The sequence below is a fragment of the Nicotiana sylvestris genome, chromosome 11 (genome assembly GCF_000393655.2).
Source record: "Nicotiana sylvestris chromosome 11, ASM39365v2, whole genome shotgun sequence".
Lineage (NCBI taxonomy): Eukaryota > Viridiplantae > Streptophyta > Magnoliopsida > Solanales > Solanaceae > Nicotiana > Nicotiana sylvestris.
Genome location: NC_091067.1, coordinates 86,123,022 through 86,137,318, shown reverse-complemented (window position 1 = coordinate 86,137,318; position 14,297 = coordinate 86,123,022). Strand labels below are relative to the sequence as shown.

The window sequence follows — 14,297 nt, the reverse complement described above, 5'->3', positions numbered from 1 at the left end:
TTTGACCTTTTACTGTTTCTTGAAGTGCCAATCATTGTTGCTACTTTAGCATGTTACTAATAGCCATGAGTGATTCGGAAATGCAATGCATGTCTAGGAAAGCAGTTGATTTGGAATGGAAAGATTCGAGTAGAAAGGGAAGACAAATAAATATATATTTTTTTGCAAATTTAACTTGTATTCATAGGTCGACCATTACACTTACCATGAGGGTATCAAATGTAATTATGAATATAAAGTTAAACATGAACTCGAGTTCACCTCTTTCGAGGATGAGGGATTAAATAACTAGCTACTGGAGTAGCGGGTGATGTTTAGGGTATTGCGAGTAACAAGATCCTCATGTTAGTAGTCAATCCCTTCCGTATGTGATTGAATTTCTCTGTTAAACAACCTTAAAGGGATTAAGAATATTATGGCTCTTAATGCTCGCAGGTCGCACGAACTATTTGTCGGTATGAATTATGTGTGTTGCTTTCACGGTAGTTACTAGTTTGGATCTAGTCCACTTGTGCGAAGTGGGTGATGTTGGATATAAGGTTTGGGTCGTGGGTCACCCATGTGGACTGACCCAACCCATTTTAAAAAGAGATAAAACCTAAGGAGGTTACACGTAGGTTTATTACTCCTAAAACTACTGTACGTTTTCTTTTGAGAGACGTAAGAATGTGGAGTGATGGTTTTCATCTGTCACGACCCCAAACCGGACCCGGTCGTGATGGCGCATCTCGTGAAGACAAGGCCAGCCGACACAATCCCCAAATCCATATCAATAATTTTAATAGATCAATTTAAGCCTTTTTAATTAGTCAGATATTGCATGATGTAAATTTAAAAGAGTAGTGCCGTAATAGATACAGCCCGACATAGGGGTGTCACAAGTCATGAGAATCTACTAAGGTCTAAAATACAACGGAATTCTAGAAATACACTAAATATAGTCTAATGAAATCAAGAGGGTGTAAAGCAGTGCTGCGGACGTTGGGTAGCTACCTTGCTAAACTCCAATGACTCTGTCTCTGCTCAACCAATACCCGCTACCGGGTGTAGAAATACCTAAATCTGCACACAAGGTGCAGGGAGTAAAGTGATTACTCTAACTCAGTGAGTAATAAAGGTAAATGAAAGCTTAGTAGTAAGAAAACACGTAAAGTACATCAACATGCCGTATCGAGTAGTACAAAACCAGTAAGAAAGCAATGAAGCTGTGAAATCTCTTAAAGCACCTTAGCTCAGTTTAAACTCCTTTAAGAATGACTTTTTAACAGTTAAGCAATTGAATGCAAAGCAATTAGAACAGATAAGCACAGAAAATCTACCCCTCGACACAAATACACAATTAAAAAGGTAAATGACAGGCCAATAAGAAAGGTCAACACATAAAGGTTAGCCCCTCGGGAACAATGTCAACAAATCCGCCCCTCGGGCAATATCTCAGAATAATACCAGCCCCTTGGGCTATATCTCACATCACAATGGGTACCCGAGCTCACTAGGGGTGTGCAGACTCTTGGAGGGGCCGCTTTCGGCCCAAGCACAATATAAAGCCATCTCGTGGCATCATCTCTAGGCCCTCGACCTCATATCAACAAGCAACATCGTGGCGTACATATCTCAGGCCCTCGGTCTCATACTAAAAATCAGTGTATCACCGCTGCGGCGTGCATCCCGATCCAAAAGTATCCTCACAACACAGACTCTCGGCCTTACTCAGTCAAAAATCACATAAGCCACTCGGGCAACAGTAAAACAGGATACTCAGCCCAAAATATTATTTAGAATATCATTTCAAGTGTTAAAGCAGAGTAAACATGGCTGAGTTTTGAAAACAATAGAATAAACCATGACTGAGTACAAGTTTAAAGTCAAAACAATGAGGAAATATCAATAAAAATCCCCGAAGGATTCAAATAGTTGACACGAGACCCAAATATGGCATTCAGCTTAAAACATGATGACAACAAATAGTTTTCAACCAAATACGCAGTAAAATAGTCATTTGGGATGGACTAAGTCACAATCCCCAACAGTGCACGACCCCACGCTCATCATCTAGCGTGTGCATCACCTCAATATAGCACAACGATGTGCAATCCGGGGTTTCATCCCCTTAGGACAACATTTACAATCATTACTCACCTCGATTCGGTCCAAACTCTAGCCCGCGATGCCTTTGCCCGCACGAATCGACCTCCGGATGCTCCAATCCTAGCCATAATCAGTCCATAGTCATTAAAATATGCTAAGGGAACGAAGCTCACTCAAAAATATCCAATTTACATCAAAAATCCCGAAATTGCTCAAATCCGGCCCCCGGGCCCACGTCTCAAAATCTGATAAAAATCATATCAATAGAAGTCTCATCCACTCACGAGTCTACCCATATCAATTTCATAAAAATCAAACCTCAATTGCCCATTCAAATCCCCAAACGAAATCTCAAACTTTTCTTCCATTTCCCCCCAATTTTTACTCTAATTTCTCAAATTAAATGATGCAATTCAAGACCAAATCATGGAATTAAACTAAATATGAGTGAAGAATACTTACCCCAATAGCTCCACTGAAAATCTCCTCAAATTCCACCTTCTCCCGATCTCTCCAATGGTTTTTATGAAATTGGACTTAAACCCTCGATTTAAAAATATAAACTGTCTGCCCAGATTTTCCTTCATCGCGAATGCGGCACATCCCTCGCGTTCGCAAAGCACACTGCTTCATAGACCGGAATTCCTTCTACGCAAACGCGAGACCCCTCTCGCGAACGTGATGCACAACACACTCAACACTTCGCGATCCTCTTCCTCTATACGAACGCGAAATACCCCTCGCGAACGCGGAGACTCAAAACATCACAATATCGCAATCACGACAGAGAAAACGCGAACGCGAAGACCATCGACCTCACACCTTCGCGATCGCGGAACATGCATCGCGAACGTGAAGGTCAAAAACCTGCAACACCAACAACTGAAAATTTGCAATTTTTCACAACATGAAATGGTCCGATTGACCACCCGAAACTCACCCGAGGCCCTCGAGACCTCAACCCAGCATGCCAACATATCTTATAACACCATTAAAACTTGTTCCAACCTTTGGAACGCTCAAAACAACATTAAAACACCGAATCTCATCGGATTCAAGCCTAAGAATTTCAAGAACTTTCAAATTCTGCTTTCGATCAAAAAGTCTACCAAACCTCGTCCTAATGACCTGAAATTTTTCACACACATCAAAAATAACACAATGGAGCTACTGTAACTTCCGGAATTCCATTTTGACCCATATATCAAAATCTAACCTATTAACCGGAAAATACCAAAATCTCGATTTCGCCAATTCAAGCCTAAACCTTCCACGGACCTCCAAAATACATTCCGATCACGCTCCTGAGTCCCAAATCACCTAGCGGAGCTAACCAAATCATAAAAATTCCGATCCGAGATCATATACAAATAAGTCAAAGCTTGGTCAAACCTTTCAAATTTCAAGCTTCAAACTGAGAACTATTCTTCCAAATTCATTTCGATTACCCTGAAACCAAGACCAACGATTTAGATAAGTCATAATACATCACATAGGGCAAGTCATGCCTGAGAACTGGCGAACAAAGTGCAAAAGCTCAAAATGGCCAGTCGGGTCATTACATCCTCCCCCACTTAAACATACATTCGTCCTCGAAATTGCCTAGAGTTGTTCCAAAAGCCAGCCAATCGTTGAATAACCTTACCATGCATCTACCTGGGGGTGATCCCACGTCACCCTATCTCATATAGGTCCGATGGTATAATGTAACTGAAATTTCACAATCCAACCAAGCCTATAAACCTTAGAACCACATTTCTACTTCCGAAATCATCCACAAGATCAGAATCTCACATCTTTACTCCGAATAAGCCCGAACAAGCTGTAATAACCCATACCTGCAACCTCGGGTGCAATTACAAGATATACCACATAACTCAAACACTGGAAGCGATAACTTCTAATCACAGCAGCTGCACATTACAACCGAATAATGATAGAAAACCTCTTATCAACTAAAGTCTCATTCCAACACTTTCATATACTACCAATGATAAATGAAACACGCAATAAACCATAACCATTTCTCAGATCAACTATTCACGAAGCCAGTTCTCTTTTGGCAAAGACCATAGCAAATTTCTGAGCCAAACCTCAATATTATCCTTCCAACATGCTGAAATCGAATCCATTTGTATTCATTAAAGACCCCAATGATCTCATCTAACCTAACATAATTACTCCGGTGACATGACACATCAATACATGCTAAAGCCGCAACTTGTGCAATCCGCGCACCAATAAGCAAAAATCCGAACATACTCAAATCATGAAAATGACTCAAATGAAAGAGCTGTACTGCAAGCTCACCGGTACCACCACACACAATGCTGAGAACTCGTCACATATCATAGAATCAAAATGCACGAATCTAACCCACAAGGTCATACCTCCACATAACTTCGCTGCAATGGTCGCGATCCTATCCAAACACTGCTCCACATGAAACACCTCGAGTCACTCTTCTCCAAATTTGACGACCACACGCAATTTATGTCTAGAACCAAAGAAAATCATCATAACCACAGTGAAGCAAATACATAACACCACACAACCCGAAGGGACATAACCGATGCGCCATCCGCCAAGCAATATCCAATACTCTTCCCGCTCAACTTCCACTATGAAACCCCAATGGAACCGCACCACATGTGCCTATAACCCACAAATCATAACGCCTCGCAACCTAGAAAAGTAACTCATAGATCACCTCAGAACACTAGTAGCTCAATAACAATTGAATCAACACATCCCTCACCAATGGCAACTCAAAGTCAACAAAGCCGTCTCGATGCAAAACATATATCCCTATAGGTCTACCAACGAATCCTTATCAAGGAGTTCCTAAAGTTGTTCCTTCAATTCTTTTAATCCCGCTGGTGCCATACGCTATAGTGCCCGACACCACATCAATATCAAAACCATCAACCTCGTCAGGTGACATGCCCGACCAGAAACAAAAACGCATCCAAAAAGTCCCTCACCACCGGAACTGAATCAATGGTAGGAGTCTCTACACTGACATCCATCACGAAGGCCCACATAAGAAAAATAATTCCTTCCCAGCCATCCGCTGGGTCTTCGAAATATAAAACCACTCTACTAGAACATGAAATCCATCGAATCTCGCCACTCAATCTGTTGCATTCCCGTCATAGCCAACATCGCCGCCTTAGTGCAATCGCCCAGAATGACACAACGCTGAGACAACCAGTCTATACCTGATATCACATCCAAAATCTAACATACCAAGCAACAAAAGATTCACTCGGGTCTCCAAACCCCGATAGTTAGTAAACAGTGCCGATACACACAATCCACAACCACAACATAGCCTGATTATGAGAACTTTCTGTCTCCAAATCCATTTAGCACCTGAATCACCATATCCGATCCCAATTCCGATGTTCGAATATATACCACACCTCTAATACCCAATCATTCCATGAGAGATACTCTAAAATTCTTCTATGCTGCCAAGCAAACTCGAATATCAGCAGTCGATCTAATAAGAAAGTGTCGCAATACTACCGAAGTACCATCAACTTAATCACATTGACTTTTTCTGAAACATATACCCTCGTCAAATCACCCCAATTAGCAATACCATTTCCGTAATCATCTGAAGATCATTTCCCTAATCATTTGAAGCTCATTTCTCTAGTTATCTAAAGCTACCCGCTGCCTAAGAGTTTTATGACCTTCCTTTCAGAACTGAACCGTAACCTTACACACGCAATCTCAATCCTCCACAATATACCGCATATATAATACCATCCTAGGATAACATGAGAACTTCATATCCTTTACGAGCCACAAGCAACTATGTACTCAACCAGTCAAGAACTTTCCATTAAGTCCATCTCGAAGAAAATCACTATACATCCCACGCTCTTCATACCAGTAGAAAATATACACCTCCAAACCACGGTAGAAGTCATCAAGAACTCTCCGACTCCCTTTTGCACAAAACCAAACCTGACATGACTGAATCTTTCTAAACCAACCAAGCTACGCAGACCACAGAACCTAAAAGCAATGCCGCGAAACACCTGTAAGAACTTATTACCTCGTAAGCATCCAAAGAACTAATCATACCCTTACCATACCGATTCGGCCTACTACGAAGCTATCTTATCTATACAAGTTTCCTTCTGATTTACCTTTAACTTGATACTCCTTCTTGCTATAACACTACAATTCCTCAACCCAGACTCACCACGCGAGACCCAAGCATAAAACCACACCGTCTAAGGCTCATAAGCCGCTGAATACTTTCTTAGATATTCCCAAAAGCACCACATTCAAAATACTTACCCTGAAGAGACCTCCTACGAATCCCCAGCCATTACCTTCACCTTTCTGATACTAGTATATAGAAGTCCATAATTGATATAGAAATACCACAAATCTTGACACCCTCCAAATGCCAACCTCAGTTTCTGGCAAAAAATACAACCTGAAAATCTCCAATTATTACAATCCAAATCTTGAGCACATTAGAACTATTCCCGAGAGTCATCCACTATACTCAAACTGCAATTAGCTCGATCAAAAGAACTGAACAACCTGTGCCTCATTAGCACTTCTAACACTGCAGAATGTAACCTTACCTTAATGCAACCAAGCAACTATCTATTCTATGCACCGCATACCCTTACCAATGAACACTCAAGACATTCCGCGATTCTCATACACTTATGAAGCATGACATAACCTTCGCCTAAAATTTTCCTCTACTCGAGCCATCCTCGGTCTCAATCTCCGTAAGCCATAACTGATTCACCCATTCGCCTCAAACTAGAACCAACATAGCACATAAATGTGCAATCAACTAATCAATAGCAGACTCCCCCACTTGGCCCAAAGCCATAGATCAAATGACACAATAACTCATAATGCGTATAATCTATTACTACCATAATACCATAGTGAGATTAAACTCAATCCTTCGTAAGCTTGTGAAACACAGATCATCTAGTACTTTAAATCTTCTACAAATCCCGTATTAATCCTCACCACAGTCAATCCCACTCTCTTAAGCGACCCAAATTTAAATTTCAACACATATATTTCACTTGTAAATGAGATCTTCTAACCGACAACATAAGGATCACACAACCTTAGAACAGTCCGCAGGAGATAACCCACCTGTTTTGCCTCCAACAAACATTTCTGCATACCTTCCACCGCCATAAACATTACGCAGTCACTTAGTCTTCCTAAGTCTGAACTCATACCGCAACGTGAAATTTACTTCACTCCCAACTAGGAGACATGAAAAGATTCTTCACACACCCATAACTCAAGGCTATACCTCGAATCAAGATGAAAATCAAATACCTAATAGTCTTCTATCCTCCAGCAGACCCTTCTCACCGTTTCCAAATCATATGAATACACCTCGCAGACATAACATACTCATCACGTAGCTACCCAGCCATCACTTCCACTAATAGGGACACTACCGAACATATAAGTTCAAAAGCACGTGCTCACACAATCAGCACCTCAGTGCTCAAGCTATAGGTAAAGATCCGGCCTCGAGTCCTCCAGACTAGCCCAACATCAACATACAGAGATCACATCTCGCCCCTCGATTAGGGAACCACAAGCCATCGATGCACATCTGATATCGAGCGCTCATGCACACATACGAACGTGTGGAAGGAATTCAAAGAGTTACTTTTCAAGCTGAATCAAGGACGCACGATAAGAATTCAAGAATGTGAAGTTTTTCCTAAAGGTTTTGCAGCCTCCCGAGGATAAATACAGACATCTCCGTACCGATCCGCGAGACTCTACTAAACCTGCTCATGACTCGTGAGACCTATATAACCTAGGATCTGATACAATCTTGTCACGACCCCAAACCAGACCCGGTCGTGATGGCGCCTCTCGTGAAGACAAGGCCAGTTGACACAATCCCCAAATCCATATCAATAATTTTAATAGATCAATTTAAGCCTTTTTAATTAATAAAATATTGCATGATGTAAATTTAAAAGAACAGTACCGTAATAGATATAGCCTGACATCAGGGTGTCACAAGTCACGAGCACCTACTAAGGTCTAAAATACAACGGAATTCTGGAAATATACTAAATATAGTCTAATGAAATCAAAAGGGAGTAAAGTAGTGTTGCGGACGTCGGGCAGCTACCTCGCTAAACACCAATGACTATGTCTCTACTCAACCAATACCTGCTACTGGGTGTAGAAATACCTGAATTTGCACACAAGGTGCAAGGAGTAAAGTGAGTACTCCAACTCAGTGAGTAATAAAGGTAAATGAAAGTTGAGCAGTAAGAAAACACGTAAAGTATATCAACATGTCGTATCGAGTAGTACAAAACTAGTGAGAAAGCAATGAAGCTGTGAAATCTCTTAAAGCACCTTAGCTCAGTTTAAACTCCTTTAAAAATGACTTTTTAACAGTTAAGCAATTGAATGTAAAGCAATTAGAATAGATAAGCATAGAAAATCTGCCCCTCGACACAAATACACAATTAAACAGGTAAATGATAGGCCAATAAGAAAGATCAACACATAAAGGTTCGCCTCTCGGGCACAATGTCAACAAATCCGCCCCTCGGGCAATATTTCAGAACAATACCAGCCTCTCGGGCTATATCTCACATCACAATGGGTATCCGCGCTCACTGGGGGTGTGCAGACTCCTGGAGGGGCCCCTTACGACCCAAACGCAATATCAAGTCATCTCGTGGCATCATCTCTAGGCCCTCGACCTCTTATCAACAAGCCACCTCGTGGCCTACATATCTCAGGACCTTGGCCTCATACTCAAAATTAGTGTATCACCGCTGCGGCGTGCAGCCCGACCCAAAAGTATCCTCACAACATAGGCCCTCGGCCTTACTCAGTCAAAAATTACATAAGTCATTCGGGAAACAGTAAAACAGGATGCTCAGCCCAAAATATTATTTAGAATATCATTTCAAGTGCTAAAGTAGAGTAAACATGGATGAGTTTTGAAAATAGTAGAATATAGCATGACTGAGTACAAGTTTGAAGTCAAAACCGTGAGAAAATATCCATAAAAATCCCCGAAGGATTCAAATAGTTGGCACGAGGCCCAAATATGACATTCAACCAAAAACATGATGATAGCAAATAGTTTTCAACCAAATACGCAGTAAAATAGTCATTCGGGATGGACTAAGTCACAATCCCCAACAGTGCACGACCCCACGCTCGTCAGCTAGCGTGTGCGTCACCTCAATATAGCACAACGATGTGCAATCCGGGGTTTCATACCCTCGGGACAACATTTACAATTATTACTCACCTCGATTCGGTCCAAAGTCTAGCCCGCGATGCCTTTGCCCGCACGAATCGACCTCCGGATGCTCCAAATAGCCAAAATTAGTCCATAGTCATTAAAATATGCTAAGGGAACGAAACCCACTCGAAAATATCCAATTTACATCAAAAATCCCGAAGTTGCTCAAACTCGGCCCCCGGGCCCACGTCTCGGAATCCAATAAAAATCATATCAATAGAATCTTCATCCACTCACGAGTCTACCCATATTAGTTTCATCAAAATCCTACCTTAATTGCTCATACAAATCCCCAAAAGAAATCTCAAACTTTTCTTCCATTTTTCCCCAATTTTCACTCTAATTTCTCAAATTAAATGATGAAATTCAAGACCAAATCATAGAATTAAACCAAATATGAGTGAAGAATACTTACCCCAATAGCTCCACTGAAAATCTCCTCAAATTGCACCTTCTCCCGTGCTCTCCAATGGTTTTTATAAAATTGGACTTAAACTCTCGATTTAAAAATATAAATTGTTTGCCCAGATTTTCCTTCATCGCGAACATGACACATCCCTCGTGTTCACGAAGCACACTGCTTCACGGCCGGAATTCCTTCTACGTGAACGCGAGACCCCTCTCGCGAACGCGATGCACAACACACTCAACACTTCGCGATCGTGACCTCTACTACGCGAATGCGTAGAACAAATGCATTGGGGGACCCAGCTAATCCTCTTCCTCTATGCGAACGCGACCTAGCCCTCGCGAATGCCGGAGAATCAAAACATCACAACATTGCGAACGCGACAGAGAAAACACAAACGCGAAGACCATCGACCTCACACTTTCGCGATCGCGGAACATGCATCGCGAATGCGAAGGTCAAAAACGTGCAACACCAACAGCTGAAATTCTACATTTTTTCACAACATGAAATGGTCCAATTGACCACCCGAAACTCACCCGAGGCCCTTGGCACCTCAACAAAGCATGCCAACATATCCCATAACACCATTCAAACTTGTTCCAACCTTCAGAACGCTCAAAACAACATTAAAACATCGAATCTCATCGGATTCAAGCCTAAGAATTTCAAGAACTTTCAAATTCTGCTTTCGATCGAAAAGTCTACCAAACCTCGTCCGAATGACCTGAAATTTTGCACACACGTCACAAATAACACAACGGAGCTACTGCAACTTCCGAAATTCTATTCCAACCCCTATATCAAAATCTCACCTATCAACCGGAAAACACCAAAATCTCGATTTCGTCAATTCAAGCCTAAACCTTCCACGGACCTCCAAAATGCATTTCAATCATGCTCCTGAGTCCCAAATCACCTAGCGGAGCTAACCAAATCATAAAAATTCCGATCCAAGATCATATACAAACAAGTCTAATCTTGGTCAAACATTTCAAATTTCAAGCTTCAAACTGAGAACTGTTCTTCCAAATTCATTTCGATTACCCTGAAACCAAGACCAACGATTTACATAAGTCATAATACATCACATGTGGCAAGTCATGCCTGAGGACTGGCGAGCAAAGTGCAAAAGCTCAAAACGGTCGGTCGGGTCGTTACATCATCGGTAGTTCTCCCCATCTCCCCATCTCTATATACTTCTCTTCAATACAGAGATTCTAAAAGGCAAAAAAAAATTGAAAAGGAAGAACATAGTGAATTTTAGGCATTTAGTTTGTGAACAAAAACTCTATTTTCTGGAAATTTAGAATACAATTTGGGGCGATTCTTTTGGTGGTGAGTTCAACGGTTTCCCGTGCATCAATAAGGTACACAATTCGTTGTTCTCTCCCCTCGGTTTAATCTAACACTTATGGGTTGGAGGTTCTAGTTAATTTAATTTACTGAATTCTAAATTAATAATTTTTACATATTCAATAAATTTTATTAAAACAATACATAGATTGGACCAAAGCGACTAGTTCAGCCGAACCCGTACCCGATTGGCTGGCTCCGCTCCTTCATCCACATACATTAATTTTCCACATTGACTATTCAACATATTATCATTTCTCTAGAATCCAGATCTTGTGGGCGTGGAGTTTAACATAAGCGCCCTAAATTATTAAGGTCAGTTAATTTTTCATGCAACATTAAGATCATTAAAAAGAAGCAGTCATATGGAGGCCAGATATTTTAATTTTACAGTCCATTCTGCTAGTGACCTCCCAGATGTTCGTGAATTTGGTAGAATGAAAGTTTATGCAAAGGTTTCAGTAGCAGGAACGACCAAGTGCACCGAAGTAGATACTATGAACGACACAAATCCTAAGTGGAATACGACGCTTTGCTTCATTGTGCCTGAGAAAGACATCATACAAGGGCATATGTATTGCAAAATTGAGCTTTTCTGCAAAAGGACTTTCTCACATGATAAGTATGTTGGTGAGCTGGACCTTTCTCTAGCTCCTCGTTATAAAGGAATATGTACTTTTCCAGTGCTCGGAAATGATTTAGATCAGAGCAAAAGTATTGGAACTTTGAAGTTTTCTCATGCTTTAGGAGATAAACTCATAGTTGCAGACTCATCTTCATCTTCATCTTCATCTTCATCATTAGAGGATTATGATAGCGTAATTCGTCTTATTAAAGGTGGAGTGGGTTTGCTGAATGTAAAGGCTACAGCGTCCAATTGACTCATCATCTTCACATGGTTTTATCATGTAGAATCTATGTTAAACTACGAATAATTTTTGCTACAGCTACTTTGAGTTCTATGTTGACGTACGTGTATTGCAGGTGAACTGATTAAGTGTACGTTTCACGAAGCAAATTGTATAACAAAAATTTTCGTGTCTCCGCAATCAAAGACAAGAAGAAATTGTAGAAATGTAAATTTTAAGTATAATTTGTAGTACAATCTGTAATTTCTCGTAGCTTAGAGGAAATAACCTTTGATTCTTCTATTAATTCAACAATTGCTTCAAGGGCTTGATATTTGATTTGATTTTTTTAAACTTTTTAAATAGTTTTTCACTCTATGTCGTTTAATTTTTTTGAAAAGCACCGCTTTTGGTGGTGGTGAGGTAGTGGTGGAGGGAGGGGGAGGGGGAGGGGGAAAATTCCTATTAAAAGCAAGTCTATACTCAAGACTCACAAATCAAGACCTTTGATTAAGGAGGAAATTAAAGGAGCAGTTATCTTCCACAACAAACCTTGATAATCTTGCTTTTTAATCTTGAATGCTTGAACACCTTTAGCCCGTAGAGAATTCTTGAAGTTTTTTACTTCTTCTAGTTATGACTTGTACATGTTGCTATCAAAGTGAATGTGATCTTTTATATAGGTACGAACTAGAGTTTGGGGTAATCTTCTAATAAGGCTAACTGACCCTTAGGCTTGGACCATATGGATGAGCTCATTTGATTGAACCCAACTTAATGGCTAACTCAATCAAATTGGTGTTTACTTTGAAAATGGTATTAACAATTATATTTGATTTTGTGGTTCTAAAAATATGTGATTTATTTCAATACTAGTTGTTAGGCAATAGATGCTAAGTATAAATAAAGAGAATAAGATATGCAAATTAAACCAATGCTGTCGCAAGACTGGGCCTCGAGCTGGCTGGAACAGAGGGCCTCGAGGTCCAGTTAGGGCAGTTAGCAATGAACGATTGATGAAGAAATAATGATATCGAAGGCCTCGAAGATAGCCTTTTGCGGTTAATAATGAGCAATAAATGAATAACAATAAGTGAACAATAAATGAACAAGCAATAGATCTGTAGAGTAATTATTGAACACCTTTGGACAAGAAAAGCAGAGAATGTTGTAATGTATTGAATATTCATCTACGTTACAAAATGACAAGGGTCTCCTTTTAACTCACAATTTTTCAGAAATCTACCATTGATGATAACTGTATATTATCAAAAATCCACAAATTCAGTTATAACTTGCTAATCATAAAAGCAAACTGTATTTTGCATTAATATTCACGTTTAACAAGCTAAGCTATAAATTGTTATAATTCTCTCTCACAAGCTAAGCTATATATATTTTGTCACTAACGACCATTGAAGTTCATCTCAATGCTTTTAAGCTGGAACGAAACTATATCCAAAAATAATAATCAACTTGATGCGAGCATCGTAAAAAAAAAAAACCTGATATAGTTTTAAAATATTGCAACATAAATAAATTCAAAAGCAGTAGACAAATTCAATCGAGCTGAAAAAAGTAATTTTATACAATATAGAAACAGATGCAACATGTGTTCATTACAAGTTCATAAAATTTTGATACAATATCGTATAACTTTCATATAAATCATGATACATACTTTCATACAATTCATTATTGTCACGACCCGGATTTTCCACAATCGGGAGTCGTGATGGCGCCTACTTGTGAAAGCTAGGCAAGCCGAGTGATATGAATTTTTATTACCCTTTTTCCTTAACCTTTTAACAATTTCAAATTAATATGTGATCAACAACGGAATAATAATAAAAGAAATGCGGAAGACGAAATTTGATAATTTAACTAAATACTAGTACGAAAATCCAAGATGCAACTCTATCCAGCACTAGTGTCACAATGTTACAGACCATCTACGAATACTACAAATAGTGGTCTGAATAGAAAATACAAGTCTGCCTCTCAAATAAATAAAAATAGAATAGAAAGGATAGAAGGGGACGCCAAGATCTGTGGACATCTGCAAGATTACCTCGGGTCTCCGCTGGAATGAAGGCATCAACCTCGCTATGGTCCAAAAGTTCCAGTACCAAGATCTGCAAACAGTGCAGAGTATAGTATCAGCACAATCGATCCCATGTGCTGATAAGTATCGAGCCTATCCTCGGCGAAGTAGTGACGAGGCTAGGACAAGACTACCAAATAAACCTGTGCAATTTAAACATATACGACAAATAATAATAACGGAAACTAG

The 14,297-nt window shown here is 40.0% G+C and overlaps 1 protein-coding gene across 1 annotated transcript; it reads left to right on the top strand.

Moving 5' to 3' along the window:
* Window positions 1-11,521: 11,521 nt before the first annotated feature.
* Window positions 11,522-12,037, top strand: LOC104240062 (protein SRC2-like). Its single transcript, XM_009794850.1, has one exon. It carries the CDS (start codon window positions 11,522-11,524, stop codon window positions 12,035-12,037), a length of 516 nt encoding a protein of 171 aa, XP_009793152.1.
* Window positions 12,038-14,297: the final 2,260 nt, after the last annotated feature.